The 23,198-nt window shown below is 45.8% G+C and overlaps 6 protein-coding genes across 12 annotated transcripts; 4 read left to right on the top strand and 2 right to left on the bottom strand.

The window, feature by feature from the left end:
• The first annotated feature begins 1,404 nt into the window (after nucleotides 1-1,404).
• On the top strand, nucleotides 1,405-3,791 carry Rcc1 (Regulator of chromosome condensation 1). Its single transcript, XM_076321397.1, is given in 7 exon segments — nucleotides 1,405-1,540; nucleotides 1,648-1,731; nucleotides 2,093-2,466; nucleotides 2,557-2,923; nucleotides 2,996-3,268; nucleotides 3,343-3,498; nucleotides 3,501-3,791. Coding segments are annotated over 7 exon segments (1,287 nt in total). The 5' UTR covers nucleotides 1,405-1,539; the 3' UTR covers nucleotides 3,533-3,791.
• Nucleotides 3,792-4,024: 233 nt separating this feature from the next.
• Tim10 (translocase of inner membrane 10) lies at nucleotides 4,025-5,074 on the bottom strand. The gene is made up of 2 exons (XM_076321405.1): nucleotides 4,916-5,074; nucleotides 4,025-4,699 (listed from the first exon to the last, which is right to left on the bottom strand). Exon 2 carries the CDS (start codon nucleotides 4,520-4,522, stop codon nucleotides 4,232-4,234), a length of 291 nt encoding a protein of 96 aa, XP_076177520.1. The 5' UTR covers nucleotides 4,523-4,699; nucleotides 4,916-5,074; the 3' UTR covers nucleotides 4,025-4,231.
• A 295-nt stretch (nucleotides 5,075-5,369) lies between these two features.
• On the top strand, nucleotides 5,370-7,718 carry LOC143151905 (p53 and DNA damage-regulated protein 1). 7 transcript variants are annotated; one of them, XM_076321402.1, is made up of 4 exons: nucleotides 5,389-5,461; nucleotides 5,590-6,683; nucleotides 7,010-7,238; nucleotides 7,312-7,718. In XM_076321402.1, the coding sequence occupies exons 2-4, from the start codon at nucleotides 5,670-5,672 to the stop codon at nucleotides 7,479-7,481; spliced, it is 1,413 nt and encodes a 470-aa protein (XP_076177517.1). In that variant the 5' UTR covers nucleotides 5,389-5,461; nucleotides 5,590-5,669; the 3' UTR covers nucleotides 7,482-7,718. The 7 variants fall into 7 exon arrangements, 5 of the variants coding, with proteins under 5 accessions (XP_076177513.1, XP_076177517.1, XP_076177514.1 ...); XM_076321398.1 differs by lacking the exon at nucleotides 5,590-6,683 and having other exon boundaries at nucleotides 5,370-5,461; XR_012993463.1 differs by lacking the exon at nucleotides 7,312-7,718 and having other exon boundaries at nucleotides 5,590-6,902; nucleotides 7,010-7,150.
• Nucleotides 6,894-9,441, bottom strand: LOC143151906 (decapping and exoribonuclease protein-like). Its single transcript, XM_076321403.1, has 4 exons — nucleotides 8,782-9,441; nucleotides 8,424-8,644; nucleotides 7,964-8,337; nucleotides 6,894-7,877 (listed from the first exon to the last, which is right to left on the bottom strand). Exons 1-4 carry the CDS (start codon nucleotides 9,081-9,083, stop codon nucleotides 7,653-7,655), a joined length of 1,122 nt encoding a protein of 373 aa, XP_076177518.1. The 5' UTR covers nucleotides 9,084-9,441; the 3' UTR covers nucleotides 6,894-7,652.
• Mst (misato mitochondrial distribution and morphology regulator) lies at nucleotides 7,850-11,880 on the top strand. The gene is made up of 6 exons (XM_076321396.1): nucleotides 7,850-8,670; nucleotides 9,036-9,915; nucleotides 9,999-10,079; nucleotides 10,167-10,610; nucleotides 10,692-11,496; nucleotides 11,592-11,880. Exons 2-6 carry the CDS (start codon nucleotides 9,838-9,840, stop codon nucleotides 11,801-11,803), a joined length of 1,620 nt encoding a protein of 539 aa, XP_076177511.1. The 5' UTR covers nucleotides 7,850-8,670; nucleotides 9,036-9,837; the 3' UTR covers nucleotides 11,804-11,880.
• A 297-nt stretch (nucleotides 11,881-12,177) lies between these two features.
• LOC143151907 (calcium and integrin-binding family member 2) lies at nucleotides 12,178-13,445 on the top strand. The gene is made up of 5 exons (XM_076321404.1): nucleotides 12,178-12,193; nucleotides 12,247-12,334; nucleotides 12,427-12,547; nucleotides 12,633-12,807; nucleotides 13,185-13,445. Exons 2-5 carry the CDS (start codon nucleotides 12,249-12,251, stop codon nucleotides 13,400-13,402), a joined length of 600 nt encoding a protein of 199 aa, XP_076177519.1. The 5' UTR covers nucleotides 12,178-12,193; nucleotides 12,247-12,248; the 3' UTR covers nucleotides 13,403-13,445.
• Nucleotides 13,446-23,198: the final 9,753 nt, after the last annotated feature.

The raw sequence follows: 23,198 nt of genomic DNA, 5'->3' as shown, positions 1-23,198 counted from the left end.
CCTCGTCCTCCTCCTCCTTCCCATTCCCGCTCCCCTTTCCTCTCCTCTCCTCTCCTCTCCTCTCCTCTCCTCTCCTCTCCTCTCCTGTTCCATCGTGTACTAATTTGCGATTTAGCGCGAATCGCGACAACGCGCACCACCTCGCCAAAAGGCCAATGAATTTATTTGCTCCGAACGGCTCGCGACGCTCTGAGACCCACGTGTATTACCGAACGCGACCTTCGGAGACGATGTAACGCGAACCGTCGCGGTATCGTTTTCTTTATCGCGGATCGATCGAAACGGGACACTCCGTGTAGGTGAAACGGTCGAGCCATCGTTTCTTTTCCAAACGGAACCAACGTAAGAACGAATTTCTCGGTGAAAAATAGTAATTATCGGGCTTCGGTATCGAACCTTGCGCGATAAATAACTTACAAAGGCGAAACACGCGGATATTAAACCGCAACCGTCCAAAGTTTCTTGACTGGAACCTCTCGTTCGAGGTTTCTCCCTTGTTTACGTATCACGCGCACCGAGATACACCGCGCGTTATTAAAATCTATCCAACTAACGCGAACTTGGATTCTCGTGTATCTCGAAGGAGAACACGAATCCCTTCTCCGATGAAAAATCGAGTACCACTCTTATCTTCGTGTAATCGGCAAATCGCGGATACGTGTGAAAATACGTGTGAAAATACGTGTGAAAATAGGTGCGTCGACTGCGACGCGTAACGATTGCTCGTAAAAATCGAGAGAAAAAAAAGAACTGGTTCGAAGCGCTTACGTGCAGTGCGCCACCGAAAGAAACCGCTCGAACGTTACCATTCGAGCTCTGCGTGTACGCTGTACCGTTCTTTTCCAAACGCTGTTACGATTAGAGTAAAAGCCATTAGCTGTTAAGATTACACCGGCGCATATTCGACGAGAACCTTTCAACGCGTGTAACGATTACGCAACGTTTCTTCCGACCGAGATCGCTCGCGAAGAAAGTGTTTAAACGATAAATCCGTGTTGGATCGTTGAACGTTTCGATATTCGACCGAGCCACCTGTGGCACGACTGTTCGTCCAAGGCGGCGATACGTAACGTGTTCATTTCACGGAGTAGTATTATTTTTTCGTTGGCTCTCGTAATTAATACGCGCACTATCGGAACTTGTTCCAACTTTCTCGATACGATCTCGATAGTTGTATGCCCCGCTACAATGATCGGAATATTTTCAAAGCTCCGGTCTACCCTGTGAATAACGTTTAGCGTGTTCAGGCGTGTTCGCTGCATTAAGAAATGCACGTGGTGCCACGGTACGAACTGGGAGGGATAGAATTTCCGTTACAAGAATTACGCTTTGTAGGTCGGAAGCGGGACTCTATAGTTGAGAACAAGCCGAAGATATTAACGTGACGAGGGTTTTCCGTGTAAACCGGACGTTAGCGCCTCTTGCGAGTTGCGCAACAGTCGCGAGGACATAGCAGCGTTGCAACTTTTTGGCGCCAACTGACATTCTGTCTGCGAGACACTATATATTCTAGTTCTGTGAGAATTACGTTGAGGAATCAGTACGTACGCGAACCGCGACATTAAAAACGATCGTTTGTTCGTACGTTACAGTCATAAAAGCGGTTTTACACGGGCATTTTTAAACATAACCTCGGTATGGTTTCAGTGCCGCCAAGGAAAGCAACAAAACGGTCTGCTGAAACTCCTTCGAAAGGCCCAAGGGAGTCGAAGCAAATTAGAAAAAAGCAAGGTGAGCCTGTGTTTCGTCGACGTTGAGTACTTTCCCTGTTCAATTCCGTAACATTTTTTGGCGCCGAAACGATACTTATCTGGCCGAGTTTTATCGAAAGCATAAAACCACGATGCACATGGATGCGTTTCGACTCTACGATCGATGTACTTATTGCTTGCCCTTGATTGATAATTAAAACCGTACTTTCGATCTATGTTTTTTTCGTTTCGCGAAACCGTTGAAAAGATTTTTCCGTTGTAGCGTCGCAAGCGTGTCTTGATGATTTACGTGGATCGGGACGAGTGTAAATCTTATCGTTTCGTAAATCAACTCTGATAATAGCTAGATCTTTTCATGCAATTTTTCGTTCCACGTTTAGTTATAAAACCTGGCTTACGACGATCTTCGACGGGCGGCGTATTATTGGTGTTTGGACAAGGTGATGTGGGACAGCTCGGTTTAGGAGAGGAGGTAGTTGAAAAAATACGTCCGGCAACTATTTCTGGATATCAAGATATCGTGGCTATAGCAGCCGGTGGCATGCATAATGTATGCCTGAGGGAAACGGGAGAAATATTGACGTTTGGCTGCAACGACGAAGGAGCTTTAGGACGAGACACGTCCGTAGATGGTTCGGAATCGAAACCAGGTCCTGTCGATCTGCCCGGCAAAGTTGTTCAAGTCACTGCCGGAGATTCCCATAGCGCGGCTCTGTTGGAAGATGGAAGAGTTTTCGCGTGGGGATCTTTCAGGGTAAAATTTTTTCACCTTCCGTCGTTTATCGATTACATTTTTCTTTACCAGAAAGAAATATTGTATAACGTCGATGTATGTATTTTCAAGGATTCCCATGGCACTATGGGTCTAACGATGAAGGGAAACGAACGGTTCCCCATAGAAATATTACCCAACGCGAAGATAATCAAAATAGCATCTGGTGCCGATCATTTAGTATTACTTAACGAGAATGGACACGTATACACTTGTGGATGCGGAGAACAAGGTCAATTAGGAAGAGTACCCGCTAGAGCGGCTAACAGAAATACCCGTCACGGTATAGGTCCGTTATTGTCTCCCGGTTTAGTTGAATTTAAAATTACCAAGAAACTGGAATTTGGCGATATCTGGGCTGGAACCTATTGTACATTTGCTAAAGAGTACCGCACGGGGGATATATATGTATTTGGATTAAATAATTATTATCAAATTGGTAAGTACGAGGAAAATATTAAAAGGTTATCTCTTTTTAAAAGTATTCTCACACTGCGTAAAATAATTTTAGGTTTGAAAGAACCCGTGACGCAGTTTCATCCTCAAATATCGAAAACGTTTAGTGGAAAAATTTGGAGACACATAAGTAGTGGACAGCACCATACTATCGCCCTCGACGATTCTGGCCAAGTATTTGTTATGGGCCGTAAAGAATACGGTCGTCTCGGACTCGGGTCCAATTGCTCGGATGCGAAAGAACTTATTGCAGTTCCAGCCCTAAATTCTTTTAAATGTGTTGACGTTGCGGCAGGAAGCGCTCAATCGTTTGCCGTTACCGAATCAGGTACTTCCCTCTTACTACCGCGTATTCGATACTTACTTTTCTCGATGATATAATACGCGTCTTGAAACCTACAGGAGATTTATATTCGTGGGGCATGGGATCGAGTGGGCAACTAGGTACGGGAGAAGAAGAAGATGTCGAGGAACCTGTGCTAGTCAAAGGAAAACAGCTAGAAGGAAAAACAATAATACGGGTGGCCGGTGGAGGTCAACATACATTAGCACTAGCAACGCCTATCCAGTAAAAGAAGAAACTGCTGGTTAATGAAACGATTCACTAAATTTTAAGTGTCTCGATGTGATAGAAATTTGGACAACGAAAGAAATCTGTTCGATTTTTATTCTCCTTGCACAAAACTTGCGTCGAAGGAGAAATTGTAATTAAAGATATTTTCACGGTATACTGTAATTTTGAAATTCGTATAAGATACTTAAATCTGTAAATAATTTGTTGTGCTACCAAAAAATTACATCATTGTGCTTGTAATGAATAATATATAAATAAACATTTTTCTACACGTGAATTATATCAAGTTTCTAACTCAGGAAATATTTTCCTTCGTTTATTTCTGCTAATCGATTACTAGCTTTTACCATTAGGCCGGAGAAGCTGCAGTTTTATTTATACGAGTCGTTGACTCGTTTTAAGTTTAATATCGGCCGAAATACCTTCATCTCGAGTACAAATTTCTTCCTTCTTCTAGCCGTGTTTAAATAACAATAATATAATTAAAAAACTTTCGGAACAAATCGTTAATAATGCTTAGAAAAACATTATTTTATTCGTAGCTGTATAGCTTTTGTTACAATCTATTCTAAGTTGTACAAACTACAGAAATAATTTATGACTTTGAAAATGCAGCTTTGATACTATCGACAAAGCCATCTGGTGAAAGAATTATCAAACGCGCAAGGATAAAATTCTTATTAACTTCTTCTTTAACAAAATGATACTTTATTTTATTTAATTTATTTTTGGTTGTTCTCCCATTAGGCTTTTCATACGGTTCTCTTCGTCCATAGAAACCTGAGTAAGTTTCTTCCCAATACGTTCGTGAACATCCAAATATTTAGCGACGCAACGATCGAGGCATACAGATTCACCCTTGGTTAATTCTTCGAGTTTATACTTTGGTGGAATACATTTTCGATGGCACGCGGATGTCATACGATTATACATATCGGACATCATCTCTATTTCCAACTCTCGTACCAATTTTATTTGCTCTTCGTTGAGTTGAGGTATAGCAGCCATTTTTTAATCTGTACGCTTATTAGTTTACAATATATTTTAATCTTTTAACAAATACTTTAATGTATGTTAGAAATATTGCGAATCGACTGTTTTTCTTTCATAGCTTTGTATCTTTTATCGTTTACAGATTTCTTCGAAAGTATGAAACTGTACACTCCAACAACAGCAGTCAGAGTCCTGCAAAGAGAATTGTCGTATAACCAATAACTAATCATTTTATCGTATTTAAAGGACTCGGAAGCACAAAAGAATGATACACGGATAAAAAAATGTAGACAACATCTACTGTTAGTACAAAAATTACTTGCCGGAGTACCTTTAAATAAAAAGCTAACCATAAAGAAAAGTAACGATGCGGAGAACAATAACCATAAATGGTTCGATGCTACATACCTACCATCCGATTCCTATCTTCGTTGCAGTTGACAAACTCATTCTTTCTCAATTTAGGTTACAAAATATTTTCTTAACACAAATTACAAGCTACGAATACCTGCACATTCTACTCGCAACCATGCGACCGTACGGCCATGTGACCTTAAGAGCGTGAATCTTTTTCAGTTAACTCATTGAATAAATGAAACGAGACCGAAAATCAGAGTGAAGAAAAGACAGAAGAAGAATGAGAACTTACTAAAAATTAGAACCAGATCAAGATATCTTAATCCAATTACTTGCCATAAATATTCGCGTTGTTTAAAACTTTAATTATTTTAATAGTAATCTGTATTGCAATTTAACATTTACACATTCTAACCATGTCTGTAAATTACCTACTTATTATTTACACGTCAAATAGACTTTCCACTAGGAAAATCTAGTAAGTTTTGCGTTTTATACGTTTACAATCGATCAACGTTTAACACGATATGTATGCAAGTCTACACATTTTAGTCGTACACGTATGGGATCGACGATCAAACTGCATTTGTCACAAAGGTAATTGTTATTTCGCGTTAAAAGACAGTAGCTCTTTATGATACGTAGCCCCTCCTTGTTTTATTTCTTAAACTTAATGATATATTGATTCCGTGTTTAAAAATCTAACAAATGATTCCTCTCGTTAGATGACGATCTGTAAACGCGTATTGCATGAAACCAATTTTACATAAATTGCCAAATATTTCTGTCTAACAGAAGCGAGAACATGTTAAAACAAAGTAATTTTTTCTCGCGTAACATTGATATGACGTGGAAAACGTTCGTTCGAGAATCTTACGACGTTCCAGATGTATCAACAGAAATAAAAGAACATCGATTAGAATTTCAAGGAGTTGAAGCGAAAGTAGCGTATGAAGAAATTATAAATCAAGAGAGTACCGCGAATTTCCAATTGGAGAAATACAAGGATTGCAAATCGAGAACACTTGCAACCCGGAACAATACAATTTCGAAACCAGTTTTTTCGAATGAAAAAGCGAAAAAAAATCAAATCCCCGAGGAAAAATTGACAATTAATTCTATATTGAAAGCAGTGGAGCAAAAAGACCTAAAATTCTTATTGAAACACGTAACGCCGGAAAATGTTAATTTAACGGACGACTTTGGTTGGACCCCTCTAATGTCGGCGGTGTATTGCGGCCACCTAGATATTATAAAATTTTTACTAAGTCTTGGAGCCAACAAAAATGCTAGAGAAAAATCTGGTCTTACTGCGGCACAACTAGCTTTAAAAAAAAACTATTTAAACATAGTTGCTTTACTCAAAAAGAAAACAGATTCTAAAGCTAATAAAATCTCAGCAGAAATGAATATGGATAAAGAAACAAAAAATAACATTGCTATATTGCAGGCAAGATCGGAATTAATAGAACCTTTGACAAATTACAATGGAAACTTGCATGAAAATATTAATAATGCAAAGGAACAGCTAAACGACGGTAAAGGGTTTTATTGTGAAATTTGCAAAGTCAATTTTTATCAAACATCTTGGAAGAAGCACGAGACATCCACGCTTCATATCTTTAATACAAAACCAAAACTATCGAACACTATGTATGGAATATCAAAACAAAATAAAGGTTATCAAATGCTTTTAAGTACTGGATGGGATGAACAAAGTGGTCTTGGTCCTTCGGGAAAAGGAATAAAATATCCGATTAAAACATGTCTAAAACTCGATAGAAAAGGAATAGGTCAGTCAGGTGAAAATGAATACAGGGTAACTCATTTCAAGCCTGGTGATACCGTGGCAGTTAGTGAACTTAAAATATTCAAACAAGAAGGCCTTAAAAAAAAAGAGAGAGAGAAACTATTAAATAGAGAAGTTAGGAAAGAAAGAGCATTGCGCATTGCTTTATCTTAATGCAAACTAATATTGGAATTTCCTGTCAAGACTTAACGCAATATCATTTTTACATTCATTATTCATTTTACGTGTGTAAGTTATTTATTTGCTTTTGTATTTTATACAGTTTACTATATTTATGTAAACATTATTTATGGATAGAACAACATTCAAACTATTGATTATAGTTTTTGTTTCAGATGATGTCTGATCAGCAGATGGCATTGGAACACATACAACAAGTAGAGGAAAAAGCAGGGGAGATCCTCACAGATCGTCAAGAAATAGTTGCTTTGGATAAAAGAAGAAACAGTGATAGGGTTGCAATGAGAGCATTGCAGGAAGAAAAATGTAAGAAAGTTTGGGTAACTGTTGGACCATTGTTGCTTAAGATGTCATCCAGAACTGCAGAAGAATTAGTTGCAAAAGGTTGCCAGTCTCTTACTTAAATGGTTCTTTAAAATATAATATATTTTATTCCGAATTTCTTACGATATTACAGATCAAAGGGAATGCGACGTTGAAATCAACAAGTTACAAAGTGATTTAAAAATTAAAGTGAACGAATTACGAGACTTGGAACTTAATCCGCCTGTTTCAGGCTCAATGTTGCAGCCTATGTCCCGTAAAGAAATGTCTGCAATAAACCAAATATTTGGTAAAAACTCGTAAATACATGGAAGAATCGTTTGTAGCATAATAAAATTTGCTTCAAAGTTTTTACAAAGATCGTACGACATCGTCATCCGATATTTATACAATGTTACAATGCTAACATGCTTTTAATATAAATTAAAAAAAAACACAATTTTTATTTGTGAAATGCCCTACACGAAAGGCATTTTACATCGCTTCAAGATGTTGTTTTGCTTTATCAATGTACCATGAATATAAAAATGTGTACTCAGATTTCTCATCAGATTTTATCCTCTCAACTCGAATACGGGAAGTGAATGGATCAAATGTAAATTTATAGATAAATTTCTCACAATCTTCCAAAACAAACGTTTTTAAACGTTCAAAAAATTTATTTAAAAAAATTCTGCATCTTTCGTCACTCCACGAATGCTGTAACGAAACGGGAACTAGATTAACTTCTAATATATATACTTGCTTTGATAAATTACATACATTTTGTTTGAAAAATTAATCACCTGTGACTTAAATATTAATGTATCAAGTTTAACTTCTTCTATTTTGGTAACGAAATTCTTCTTTTTTAAACCCAATATAATTTTTTCTATGCCCACTAAATAACTTTGACTCCACCAAGTTGCCATTTGAAATGCTCTATGGAATGCTTGGCCATTACCTTTCTTACCAAATATATGGTGTTTCATTGTCTTAAGCTCTATAAGTGTAACTGCTTTTCCAACTAGTGTATCTTGTATTTGTTCCCGAGAACAAACTCCATCTATTTCAGCGGAATAAAGTAAATTTGTGCTACCGAAGCTAGACTCAAAAACACAAGCAAATTCTTCATTTTGATTTACGGGAATGGATACATTTGGTTCCGTGAAAGGGTTGCCTAAAAAGAACAGCGAACAAAGTATTCCTCGTGAAATCATTTGAATCGTACATAACAATAGATTGTTTACAAAAGGTTGTGCATACTCGATAACAAATACTTTTCAAAATTATATCCCCATGCACTAGTTAGTTTATTATAAGCAGTTCTGTTCTCCTTTTTGTGCCGCATTTCATTGCTGTCATATTTGACTAAATAAATCGTTTCTTTAAATTTCGAAGCGCATACAATCCAATCATCTGTACAGTATGGCGTAGTAAGCAATGTTTTCAATACACCGCGAGAACAAACAATGTCCGCTTTCAACCTGATGAGTAAAACATCTCATAGAAGGTATATATTTAATATGAGAATTTATACATTTAAATTATTCTTTTACTAAATTAAAGCTTGAATGGATCTTTTTTTAATAGAACGTAACCTCAACGAATGTTCGTTGATTACCTTTGACCTGTTGAACTTTGACAACAATCTCGAGTTTCAAGACTAGTGAAATTTTCTAGCATCCATTTTAACATATAATCAAGCTTAATGTTAAAAATTTCTGATTTATAAATCGTTCCTTGATTGCAATTAAGATCCAAACGAACATTATGAGGATCCAGTGGTTGTTTGTAATATTTCATTTGTGATAGATTATTGCTGTATTGTCTATTACCGTCAATACTATAATTACCAACGATTTGTGGTTTGGATAGGTAATACGCTGGACCTTTTACATTACCAACGCTAATGTCGATATCCATTGTGTATGATAGAAAATTTATGTAAAGCGTATAAGAAAAATTCAGTGCAGGACTGATGCATCAGATTGAATGCAGCAATGATTGTACGGAGACGAAGAATGGAGAGTGAAGATTCGAAATTAAATTGGGAATTTATTCACAACGAAATGCACAATTACGCGATGCTATTTTTGTTATTAACTAGAAGATGTAATTTATGTAAACGGGTTTCATATTATAATTAGGTATGGGGATAAAAGTTAAAACACGAAATCAACATGACCATGGTTTTGTTTTATAATAGGGTAGCGTCGCGTAATCGCGCCTTCACGTTGAGCGGGTTGTTAAGGTATTCCTCTCAATTCCATTCCTAGTTTCCTCTCTACTACTTGTTTCGCTACTGTTAGTCATTTTTATCCTGGCATTCCTGGTCATAGGGTTACCCAATTTGAATGATTTCAACTGTTTTCAATGTAAAACATCCATGCTTGAAACTCATATTTTTAATTAGGATTATTATTAACCTTTCGGTTTTTATTTAATATTTAATATTTTATAAACGATGTTTTCAACGTCATCGTAACCCTAATATCAAACGCTACGTATTAAACTGTTTTGAAAGTTATCTCTAATTTTTCGTTAACAATGTAAGAATGATAATTGCATCGAAGAAAAGGGGTAAAAACATTGCAATATGCGCGTAGGTGATGTGTGATTTAACCTTAAATTAAAAGCAGTCATTTTATAGAAGTTTATACTTAACCGGTAAGAAAAGATGACGTCACGGGAAATATTAACTATTCAGTTTGGTCATTATTCCAATTTCATTGGTACACATTGGTGGAATTTGCAGGTGAGCACTTTGGTATAATAAATTTACTTATGAAAAATTATTGAAATTTATCGTATTAAGTTGTACATTTTAAAAATGTTTAGGAATCTAATTTTTCTTACGACGTCGATAATCCGTCTGAAATAAATCACGATGTTTTGTACAGAGAAGGGGAAAATTTCAAGGTATACGTACAGAGATAATAGAATCGTTCGAAGAAGGATCGACAGTTGTAATTTGTTATTACTTACAATGGAATTACGTATTTTCAGAAACAAATTACTTTTACGCCTAGACTGCTACTCGTAGATTTGAAAGGAGTATTTGGATATTTGAAGAAAGAAGGGTCTTTGTACGATATTTCGCAAGCCGAAGAAGCAGAACTTTTATGGGAGGACGAGAAGGTGGACGTCACCAAGGAAGAGGCAGCCGTTAAGGTTCCGTTTATTAAAAGTTTGGACGAACCGTTCGAAACTTCAGAATCGACGTCTTTTAATTTAGAAGACGACGTTAATTCGTGGGTGGATTACCTGTTGGCTAGATTTCATCCTAGAACGTTAAATGTAATTGAACAATATAAACACGATTGTACGACAAGTCCGTTCGATGTTTTCACTTACGGACAAAGTCTATGGAATACCGAGCAATTTTCCGAAGATTTTTCCGAAAGAATAAGAGCTTACGTAGAGGAATGCAATTCGATGCAAGGTTTTCAAGTATGTATTTAATTTGATTTGTAGAAAGGATCGATCGATATCGTGTTATTTTCCGGTAACGATAGAATTTGAAAAATGTAGGTAATTCTAGACTCTGTGGATGGTTTTGCTGGACTCGGAGCATCGTGTATACAACATTTGCAAGACGAATACGGAAGAAGTATACTATCGTTTCCATGTATGGACAGTAGGAAGGCCGTACCTTCTACGTCCGATCTGATTAAAGTACTTAACACCGCCTTATGTTGGCAACATATAGGCGAATATTCTTCATTGTACAGTCCACTCTGTTGCGGGCAAACAGTTTTACCTACAGCTGGAGAACCACGAATATTCGATCATTTAACGTACAATTCCGAACTAAAGTATCACAGCAGCGCACTTTTAGCAACTGCTTTGGATACATTAACCTTAAGATATAGACGAAAAGAGTATCCAAACGTTGTTTTATCCGACTTGTGCGCGGATCTAAATAAACTGAGTCGAAAAGCAGCGGCAACGAGTTTATCTTTGCCATTTCCAATGACGTCAAAAATGGATTTGATCGATGTACTGGACGAGTTTACAGGAACATTGTGGACAAGTCTAACACCAAGTTGCGATATACCAATGGATAAAAACATGCAAAGTGTAGCATTAAGAGGAATTCCCGAAGAAAGATTGAAGCGACCCATTTACCAGGCAACGAAACAAATGTCAATGCCAGCGTACCGATGTTCCACCGTACACGAGATGATGATGCTTTATTTAGCTTGCACTTGTCATGCATCGGCAACCTATTTATCGACCGTTTCATCGCCATTGAAAATAAAAGATCCGTATCCAAAAATATTCAACAAGAATATTACCGAGACCGGAGACGTTATCGGATCGCCTGTAGGAACAGGTGCGCGAATAAAATACATTTACTTAAATTTTCTAACAGTATTTTAATCGTACTCGATTTCCTTGAAGTTTCTTTCGATTAATTTTGCTCCTCAGAGGTTAAATCTGTCCCTGTTATGGCTGGTTTACACAGTGGAAGTAGCCTTTCGGCGATGTACGAATCTTTGCACAACCAAGTGAGCAGAATAAGGAGTATAAAGAAATTTCACGCATTTACGGAGTCTGGTCTCGAAGAGGACGAGTTCAAGGAATGTCTGAATCATTTGCTCGATTGTAAAGAAAATTACGAGGAGCATCGCTACGTTTAAACAATGTTAATTCGTTTTGATCGCTCGAGGTCTTGACCGCGGCGTATTTTTTTACAATACATACGTTTTCGTTAAGAGGAGGGTGTTATCGTTAATTTGTTCTCATTTCCCGTATCGCTCGTACCGTAACGCGGATCGTCGGAGTAGATCTCTCGCGACCAAGAAATGTATCGGTAGCGTAACGAGTAAACGAGGAACGAGTACGAGCGAAGAATTTGAATTTTCTCGCGAATTACTGACCGCCGAAACGTTGTTGAATGTGGGCGCGGCGCGCGACACACCCTGTGCTTATTAGATTTCGTATCGAACGTATCAGGGGTGCGAAAAAAACCTCAGTTGCAGGGTCCAACTCGTAAACGAAAGACGAGAGGGAAATCGTTTTCAATGCCTGTACGTATAACGCGCGTCGTCGATCGTTGTTGAGTGTATTCGTTGTTAAACAGAAATGGGGAACAAGGTGGCCACGTTTACCGAGGAACAACTGGAGGACTATCAAGATTGTACCTTTTTCACGCGCAAAGAAATCTTAAGGTATTTACGCGTACGCCGCGGACATTCGATATTACGTAAGTACGGATATACGAGTGATCTCTCGTGGCTCCCGCGTCGATATTTTTTTCCAGAATATTCAAACGTTTCCGCGAAATGGGAGATCCCGGGTTGGTTCCACGGTCCATGACGCCACAGCAAGCATCGAGTCTTCGTATACCGGTCTCGTGTTTGACGCGTATACCGGAATTAAAGGTTGTCTTGGGTTAATGCTTGTCGCGGTGATTCGCGTCGCGAAACTTTCTCGAGGTTGAAGCGGGAAACGGCGATGATGTTTCAGGAGAATCCGTTCAGGCAACGGATGTCGGAGGTGTTCGCGAAACGTCCGAATACGGGACAGTCGTCGTCGGCCGAGACCGAAGGAATCTGCTTCGAGGAGTTCCTCGAGATGATGTCGGTTTTCTCGGAGCAGGCGCCGCGGGACTTGAAGGTCTTTTACGCCTTTAAGATTTACGGTACGGACCCACCACGTGAACCAGACAGCCGGACGGATCGTGAGAGAGCTTCGAGGTCGAGCTCGTTGTATCTATAGCTGTTCGTTCCGCGGGATGAGAAGAATATACGGCGGCCAGACACGACATTCGCGTTGCACGAGAAGTACTCGCCGTACGGAGCAGCCAGGCAGCGGCTATCGATTCTCTCGCAACGCGATGAATTATCATTATTTCTTTTTTAACGCTAAAACCGGATCGATCCGAGCCGAGCGTTTCCTTTACCGCGTTAGAGGTCGCGCGGCGTGGTAGTCGAACGATCGATGCAATTTTTACGCCGTACGCGGAACCTACATCGAAAATACATCGGCTAACATTTTTCCCGTTTCTCTTGCGAATAGACTTCGACGAGGACGGAGTGTTAGGCTCGAGCGATTTGGAACGCACCTGTCAACAGCTGGTTCAAGGTGGCTTGAACGCCGACGAAGTGGCCACCGTCTGCCGAAAAGTCTTGGAGGAGAGCGACATCGACGGCGACGGTGTCCTATCCTACCTGGAGTTCGAACACGTCGTCACGAGGGCCTCGGATTTCATGGCTACTTTTCACATAAGAATTTAATCCCCGTTCTCACCAACGAGCAATAAACTTGACTGCCAGTCGATCCCAAAACTCGAGCTCTATCGATTCTCACCGCGCCGTTTCGGACGATTCGTCGATAATTCGTCAACGACCAGTGTTTCCGGTTACGCGCGACGAGCTAACGGAGAGGCGTCGGACAGCTCGCGACAGCTCGCGACAGCTCGCGACAGCTTCTCGACCTACGAATTCGAAAGCGTTCGCTCGGATACCGAGACACTCGTCGTACGGAAAGAATAGCTCGTGCATCGTCGATGCCTCACGGTACAAGTACCGCGAATAACAAGTTTCGCAAACTCACGATGGATAATTATTAGCTCGGCGAATCTCTGCGCGCTTAGTGTACCGCTACCGTATAGTTTCCTGCGAGTTACAGATATACTTTCTTGCACGGCCCCATAAGTTGCCCCTGCGTTGAGCAATAACGAGCAATGCCGGCTAAATAACCAGGCCATTCGTTTTCGCTCCGGACGAGAACCTCCTGGATCTCGACGACTCGGAGGAATTCCCAAAGACGCGTAAATCGGTTTTCTCGCGTAACGTACAACCAGCGAGAAACGATCGAACTAAAGTGGATCCGAAGAGGGATCGAGAACGGGTGGTGTCGTAGCTTTTATATTTTCCTTCGATTCGCGATATTTCCTGGATTCTTTCAAGGGGGGCGGAGGATGCGTGTTCGCAAAATCAGCTCGCGGGGTCTCCGATATCGAACGTAATGGTCGCGAACCGCGTGTTCGTCGAGGGGCGATCCCTGTGGCCAGCGCCCTTTTCGAACTCGTATAGTCCTTCTCGACCGTTCGGGGCTGTCGCGGTAGCACGGTGTCGTGGTTCGGTCGTCTTAAAAAGCGGTCGAAATCGGAGATACCGCCCTGTGTTACGGAGAGCTCGACCAGTTATAGTCGGCCGCGCGGTAACTAACCGAGTCTTGGGACCAAGGCCATCCGGTCACTTCTCATCCCTCTCTTCTCCCCGCTCGCATCCCTGCCGCATCGCGTCGCACCGCACTGTTCCTCTTGCCGGTCCGTCCGGAGGCCCTCGGGGTCCGAGGAAGCCCCCTTGCCTTCTGGGTCCCCCTCCCCTCTCTCCGCGCTCTCCAGAATCTCCCCCTTGGCGATCTCTGACCGACCGATCGACCGACCGACCGACCGACCGACCGACCGACCGACCGACCGACCGACCGACCGATCGTTCAACCACCCAACCGATCGACCAACCGGTCGACCAACCAGGGTGCCAAGATATTCTGTGCATTCTTGGGTCCCGTCGACGCGACTCGACGCGACTCGACGCGACTCGACGCAACGCGGATCGGCTCGTCTCGAGGAGTCTGCGCGGAGGGACCGAGGAAGGCATCTCACTGGAAGCGAGACGACGAGTCGGAGAAAAGGAGAATGAGAAGGCAAAGATCGCGGGTGGCGGCGACCAGAAGGAACAGGAGGAGGAAGAAGATGAAGAAGACGAAGGAGAAGTTGAGGAGTCACGGAAGAGGGGGAGGTTGCTGGAGGATGATAGCGGAGGCGGTTGGCGGAGGGCAGATTTGAACCTAACTTTTACCGCACCCTACGTGGGCGAGTTCTCTCGCGGGAGATCTCTAGAACGTTCCTCGAGGCCTCGGGGCCCCGACCCCAGGATCGCGCAGCAGCGACATCATTGACTCCGAGTATTTCAATGGCTCGAACGATCGGAATATTCGTAAACGCTCGACGAGACGATCTCGCGGAGCGCTCCAACGACACGTCAACGTTATTTCGTTTTCGCGTCTTTTCCTCTCCTCTTTTCTCCTTCGTTTTTTCCCCCCGCGCTCTTTTCCTCTTTTCCCTTTTTTCTCTTTGCGCGTCGTAAAAGTCGATGTCGTCCGAAGCGAGGAACACGCACCGACACCGGTAACGTAAATCGTTCGCGTAACGATTAAAAAAAACTGTTCGAAACACGCGTCAGGATCTTGAACCGACCGAAACCGGACGCGAGTCTTCCATCTTTCTTCTGCCCGATACGTTGTTTCGCGGAGCCGGTATTCAGATTCAACGCGAATCGCGAACAAGTCGAGCTCCGCCCGAGTACCGTTCGATCGGGCAACAGTCGCTTAAAAATTCTTTTCCTCCGATCGCGTGGAAAAATGTGATTTGATGCAAATGCGATCGTACGAAGGCCAAACTGTCGCCGCGGTGATTTATCGCGGCGTGTCGCAACGAGAGTTGGCGAAAAACTTCTCGAGAAACGAGCGGCTCTCGTCGATCGCCGAGACTCCCTTTGTGACCGCGCGATAACGCGCGAGACCAACGATCGCAAACTTGCGCTCCGTACCGCGAAACCGTGTCGGTGATATCGCCGAGTGGTCGAAGGGCACGAGTACTCGAGTACGCGTCGATCGAAATTCTTACTCTCGAGTGTTCGCGGAGCTGTTCGGAGCTCGACGAACAAAGGACATTGGTTCGTTTCGATTTTCCAGCGGTGTTTCGTGAAACATTCCGACCGATGCACGCGCTCGCGCGCGCGCTCTTCGAGTCGCTCGCAGCAAAGGTCCTACGTATGTGGAAAGCGGATACCTACGCATCGCTCTCCGACAAGGTTGCGTCGACCACTGTCTAGTCGAAATAATATTGGCGGTCTTGTGGGCACATATCGTAGTGGTTCATAAGGAGGCGAGAGCTTGTATATAGAGAGAACCGTCTACCAAAGAGGGGGAGGAAGGGTTCCAAGGAGCCGGTTGGCCAACGGAATGTGGCTTGACCGGCCGACCATCCCCCGCCTCCTCTACCATGGATCCATCGGGAACGAGAGAGAAAGAAGGAGAGCCAGATAGAGGACTGGCCCAACTACCTTTGGATCCTAATGGGCCCCATTGGGGTGCTCGAATATTCTTTCGCTATCTCCGGGCATCTTCGCCCGTGAGATTTGTAATCCGGGAGAGCGCCGTTTTTTCGACGTCCCCCAAAGTACCTGCCGTTCCCTGATTTTCGACGTCCGCGCCACGAACGAGTCAATATCGTTTTATTGCCTAGACTCGGGTAAACGAAGCACGATCTATACCCTGGTAAAACGAACGCGATTTATGCGTTCGAACGTGCGATTAGGCAGCCAGATAGGAGCCGCGCGTATTATTGCGAGTCTATCTTGATCTGTCGCAACCGTCGAAGGTAATTGCAACTTGGTCGGCACGATTATCTCTCCGTATGGGCAACGAGGCAATAAAAGTGGCCGCGAACTATGCCGCTGCTGTTCGTCCATTGACGATGCCGAGATGCTGCTCGAAGAGGACGCGTTTGTTCGTTCGTTCGTTCGTTCGTTCGTTCGTTCGCTCGTTCGCTCGTTCGCTCGCTCGCGCGTCTCTCGTCCTCGCGTTAACGATTCGACGGTGTTCTTCCGGCGACCGAGCCGGTGAAACTTTTGCGAACGTGTTCTCGCTACGGTATTCGATTTACGAAAAATTACGGGCCGCCTGGTTCGACGTTGCATTTTATTCGAAGTTCGAAACGGCGAACCGGTACAGTCCGGTCCGAATAAAAGTCCGCGACGCTACTCAAAGAAGTTTCGCAACTGGTCGTGGGGCCGGTAGATCAGCTTTCCGCTCGAGTACCACCTAAATTTATTCCACGAACGTTCCGTGCATTCGAAAGCCCCGCGTATCGTCCGCGGAATATCACGGCGATTTCCACGTTTTCGGCGAAGCAAAAAACCGCGCCGGGGTTTCTCCGACGACTCGGAACCGCGACGACCTCCTACCGATGAAAAGAAACAAAAAAATCTACGTAGCGTTGATCGCGGAACGCGGCGACAAACGAGAAACGTTGCGCGTTCCGAATTTCGGGGAAAGAGTCGCGACCGTTGTCCACCTTTCCCTTCTCCTTTCCGCAAAGCCGACCTTTCGGCTCGCCTCGCGAGCAAGCGTGACAAGCGCAGACAGCCGCGCCAATTATTTGCACAATAACTCGCGTTGCCTCGGTCCCCGACGAACAAACTGCAAACACGCGAGGCGACGGATCGCGTTGCATCGCGTCGCGTTGCGTCGCGTCGCGTCGCATCGCGTCGGTTCGATCGTTCAACTCGTTCGTCACGGAGCTCTTTTCCGTCGTTTTTTTTATTCTTTTTCACGATCACTGGTTATGGATCGGTCGGTTTCCGTTCACCGATCCTCGTTACGAGTACGATTCCGTGACTATCGTTGATAAATCGAACCGACGACCGCGATCCTTTGCAATTTGTTACGCGAAAGCGAAACGCGCACGCGCACGCGCACGCAGACGGAAAGCTCTCGAGATCTCCGATCGGTCGGCTAGCTGGAAAGTTCCCGAATCGGGCCGACAGTCACCGGGATATTGTTACCGATGTAAATGCTCGAAGGTTTGCTCTCGACGGTTACGAAACGCGGGACCGGTTAACGTTTGCCGCTCGGTTGTCGCGATAATCCACGAGGCTGACTTTTGCGCCGCGCGGTCGAATCGAATGCAATGAATTATCCGCACGGGCAAGTACTCGCGAAGGCGAAGGATCTATCGCGCCGAATAATTGCGGCCGGTGTGACATTATGACGGTAATACCCACGCGGAATCTAGTCCACGTCCGTTACCGGTAGACAATGATCGATGCCTCGATCCTCGGCGAAAAGTTCGTCTCGTTAATGCCGCGTACGCGTCGCGGCTTCTCTCCTCGAGCACGGTAACAACCTACTACGCGGTGCTCGATTCCTCCGTCTCGCGTTTCGTTTCGATCGAGGGAAAAAAACTACCGATCCCTCCAACGTTCGATTCGGAGGGCCAAGGGTACGCGCTCGTTTCGCGTTCACCGCGATCCTCCTGGTTCGTTCGGAGCGAAACGACGCGATGCTCCTGTCCGTGAATTTAGAAAGGTCGGCGACCTTCTAACGCGAGACACACCGGTTAATCTGGTACCGGTGCCACGCAATGGAAAATCCCCCGCTTTCGAGCGCGTTCCCGTAGACGTTATCCGAGGAGAAAATTATGGGACGATCGAGGCCCGATCGCGTTTCGCCGCTTCGTCCGGTACGAGACCGCGATCCGGTACATTTCGGATCGCGTTCACCGATCGCGCAAACCGAGCAACCGTCGCGCAACCGCCTTTTTTTTAATTGTTCCGTCCAATTACGATGCTCTCGGTGAATAACTGAAAACTTAGCGGGGCCCACCGTAAGAAGAATGGGACAGTCGTGCCGATTTAACGAGGGATCGCGAACAGTCTCGGGTGACGGTGGATGGCGGCGATTTAATCGCGGCTCTTTCGACCGCGAAGCCGACTGCGCTCGCGATCAACCAAGGTATTGTATTCCCCGAAAAGGATCTGTCGCGCCTAAAGATAGCGCCAGCGAAATAGCTCTCTCCCGGCTAACTCGGTATTCTCGCGCACCGTCGCTCGCGATCCATTGTTCGCCTCGAGGAATAAACGAAATCTCGCGCGACCACCGGAGGAAACCAACGAAACTTTCGCACGAGAGAGAGAACCAGCGAATAATCGCGCGCGATTCCTCGAATTATGTCAGTCCCGTGCACCGCGCGTCGATCGATCGCGGCACCCTTTATTTTCAAGTCCCGAGCGGTTTTACCGGCTATCGGCCAGAATACCTGTTCGAGCGAAAAAAATCTGTCTGCAAATAGCTTCGAGAAAGCCGCGCGATCGCCTCTCATCGCGAAGAGTACCTTAACCGTTCTAACGGCCGCGGAGATGGTTCGAGCGAGCGCGACCGACCGACCGAGCCACCAACCACCGGTAGAAAAAATCGAGAAAGAGAGACGAACGAGCGTAGGCTACATCCGGATGACCGTGCGTAAAACTAAAGCGACGCCGGTTACCGTATAGAACGTCGTCGACGACCACCGAGACGTCGTCGTGGAAAGAAGAAACGACCACGACCACGACCACGACCGCGAAGAAGAACGAGAAGAAGAAGAAGAGGAAGAAGACGAAGAAGAAGAGGTGGTGGTGGAGGAGGAGGAGGAGGAGGAGGAGGAGGAGGAGGAGGAGGAGGAGGAGGAGAACGACGACGAGGTTCTCTGTCGGAGGGTTTGCCGAGGAGGTCCAGACCAGGCTCCATCTGCATAACCGGTATATACCGGCAATGTAGACTGGCACGAAGGTAGAATCGAGCATGTTCCCGGCACGTTATATCGCTCGCCTGGTCCTCGCGCGACGCAAAGTGTAGAGGGACCTCGGGGCGGTGGAAAGAAGAGAAACGAGAACCGATGCGAAGAGAAGCGAAGAGAACCGGAGAGGAGAGGAGAGGAGAGGAGAGGAGAGGAGACGAGAGGAGAGGAGAGGAGGTTGGCCACTCGTGTAGAGTGGCTTCGAGAAGGAGCACACGCGGTGCCCTTCTGCCTGCCGGCGAAACTGGTAGAGAGAAAAGCGTAGGCGCGAGTACCCGCCGACCGATGACATCATCGGTGTTCTGCCTCGAGTCATACTCCCGGCAGAAGTCTCCGCTCGCTCTCGAAACTCTTTGGAGAACGCTTCGACTCGAACGATCTCGATTTTTCTTCGGAGGTTCGCGAGCTTCCGTTCCGTTCGGCGGCGCTGATAAAGCCCCCTTCCTTCCTTCTTTCCTTCCTTCGTTCCTTCCTTCCGTCTCTGTTCGCCCTTGACTGCCATTGACTCGTCGCCAGTCGTAAACCCGTCGAAAGTTTCGTTTCCTCGATGGCGAACAACTCGACCGGGTTCCTACGAACCGACCGCCATCGACCGTCCCGATACTCGTTACTTATCTAGTCGGTTCGGAGACTTCAACACTCCGACGGTTGCAACCGCAATGTCGGTTTCTCGGCGACGACGCGAGGCGACGCGAGGCGACGCGAGACGACGCGAGAAAAATGGTGGCCGTCACGATCGAAACCGAGTCGTCGCGATTCAAAGGATCGCCCTTTCGGATTCCCGATCGTATGGAAACGTATCGAGCGAATTCTCTCGCGAAAGACTCGTAGCGGCGTAGACTCGTCGCGTCGAAGCTACCTTTACTTCGAAAGCGGCTCGAGGCAACGTCAAAGGGACGGGAAATACGTTAACCGGAATTCGGGGGAGGCGGGAAGGGTTCGAAGAATCGAAGGGTCGCTCTTTGGATCGTACCTGGGAGCCGCAATGGACGGAAGAATTTGGAAAAAATCGAAGAGGGGGGCTCTCGGCACCGTTAACACCGTTGGGAATACATCGAGCATCGTATCTCCGATTTCCAGGATCGTTCTTTCGCCGGAGGACTCGCGACAACGGAGAATCGTTTCACCGCCCGCATTCTCAGCCCGACTCGGTGCGAATATTCTCTGAAAAACGTTCGCGCAAACCTGTTTTAATGTTTTTTCGAGATTTCTGCGCGGAGCGGTACGGTGCGGCGCGACGCGGTGCGGCGCGACGCGACGCGACGCGCGTCGCTCGGCCGGTGACCGGTGATTTTTCGAGCGACGCGCGAAATCGGTGCGTCGGTGACGAGCGTACGCGACGAGGAATGCGCGCGAGCGCTCGAGGAGCGACCGTAAGAAAACACGGGAGCGTCGAGGAACCTCTCTAAACTCGAAACCTGTGCCAGGGCCCGTCACGAATAAGGGGCGAGACATCCATAAACTTACTTCGGAGCTCGGGGCTCACGGGGGTTCTGGGTAGGTTTTTCTTTTTACCGGGCCAGGCAGGTGCGAACCGATTTCTATAGTCTTCGCTCGGTAACGGTCGTCCTTCGTGCCAACCGTCCGAAGCCGAAGCGGCGTCTGCCGAACGAATCTTCTCGTCGGATCGAATTTGAAGAAAACGTTCCCCGACCGTGCTCGAATTCGCGACTCGTAAACGATACCGAACCATTCGTTACGGGGAATCCTCGTTGGACTACTTTTCAACGGGACTTTAACCATCGCGAAGCGACGCGCAACTTTCTTTCCGCAACGAAACCTTCGCTCCGCGTACAACGCGTTTTCTTTCTTTCTCCTCGACTCCGTCGTTTCCCGTCTACCGTTCGCGCGAACGAGAACCTCGATTTTCGCGGAGTGTACTTCGTTTTCGAGAAACGAAGCGTTTTCGCGCGATTCGAGGAGAATCGGCGACGCGAGGAGCCCGCTCGAAATAATAAAAAGTCAGGTGTACCGCGCGATGAAAACGGGAGAAACGCCGAAGCAAGGACGACGCACATCCGGCGGAAGTCGAAGGGCGTCGGCTCGTGACGCCAACGCTCGCGCGCAGGGTTGAATCGGCTTTGTATCCGAACAGGCCCGACTGAATTACCAGAACCGGGATATAACAGTACCGATCCTTCCAAAGGATCCTTCTTCGAAACGAACAATAAAAATCGTCCTTGATCGTCCACCGTCCTCGAGTTCCCAAAGCCAACGCGGCCGTGCCCGTGCCCGTGCCCGTGGAAATTCCTTTACGAAAATCCTCCTCACCGGATTCGTCTTGCTTTCGGAAATTATTAATCCGTTCGCTCGCTCGCTCGCTCGCTCGCTCGCTCGTTCGCCGCGATCCGGGTTTTCGAGCTGCCGATGCTCCGATCCGATAATCGCGCAGCGAACATGCTCGAACGAAGAAACCGAAGAGGCACGTATGTATTCTCACGAGCGAATTTCTCGCGTGAGTCACTAAAACCGATGTCGGCGACGACCTTCGAGGACCCGGTGCTCGGGGCAAGCCGATACGCATGCGAAATTTCATTCACGTAAGCGTCACGTACGGCTCGACGTTGCAATAACGTTCCAAGAATAAGTCGGGGTCCGAAAGTTTGCCGCCTCTTTGTTTCCCGATGGTAAGCCGAAAAAAGAAACTCGGTCTCGTCGATTTCTTCGATTCTTTCGGAAAGGACGTCGCGGCATCGACGCATCCGTTTTCCACGACTCGGAACGTTACAAAGGGTCTGGTTGCTACCTCGGCGACCGAACGATCGCGATTCATCGACCGTTCGGAGATCTCTCTTTCGTCCTGGGTCTTTATCCGCGTTGAAATTATGCCGGTACGTTATCCGGCCGCGCGCATACCTTCCGTCACGGGGCTGCCTTTCCCACAAACTGAAAATGGATGACACGTCTAGCCGCGGAACTTCCCAGGGCTCACTTTCAGACAGCGGAACCGTTTCTACGTCGTTCAAGGAGGCGTATCTTTTAGGGTGCATTAATGTTCCTCGAACGCGAACGGGCGTCGACACCGAAAACGAACGAAAAAAAAATAAAGAAGAAAAATCGAAACGCTTTCCTTCTTCCCGATCGCCTTCCCGCCTTCCCGCCTTCCCGCCTTCCCGCCTTACCACCAAATGGGGGTAATCGTTCGTTTCTTTATTTCGTTTTCAGAGCCCGAGTTCCGGACGGGTCAGCGATGTTCGCGGCGGGCTCGACGAGCGGTTCGATCCATCGGTTAAAAAATCCGTTTTACATTCCGCGGCGCGTATCGGCAATTAGCGTGCGCGGTATGCGGATGGCGAGTATAGTTGCGTGTCGCAATTTTTCCGCGGTAAGAACGACGCGTCCGGGTCAAAGTATCGCTCGACTCTGTCCGCGATCGCATTCCGTAACGCGTTACGAGTCTCCCCGTACGGGAACGAGTTCGACCGACCAAACGAAATAACATTATGTCACGATAGCGGCGACGCGAACCGAGCGAAGTACGTTTCGCTCGTTCGGTGATTATTGGCAACGTAAACAGAGACTTTGTACGTCGGTGATCACCCGTCACGTCAGAGAGAGAGATAGAGATAGAGAGGAAAAATCTCGAACGCGTACCAACGACGATCCTGGATCCTGGTTACTACGCGCGAGGATCGAGCGGCTTACGAAATTCGTGGAGAAACCGAAGCAAACGCCTCGGTATC

The sequence above is a fragment of the Ptiloglossa arizonensis genome, chromosome 10 (genome assembly GCF_051014685.1).
Source record: "Ptiloglossa arizonensis isolate GNS036 chromosome 10, iyPtiAriz1_principal, whole genome shotgun sequence".
Classification (NCBI taxonomy): domain Eukaryota; kingdom Metazoa; phylum Arthropoda; class Insecta; order Hymenoptera; family Colletidae; genus Ptiloglossa; species Ptiloglossa arizonensis.
The sequence above is the reverse complement of the archived record's forward strand: the minus strand, read 5'-3'. Positions and strand labels throughout refer to the sequence as shown.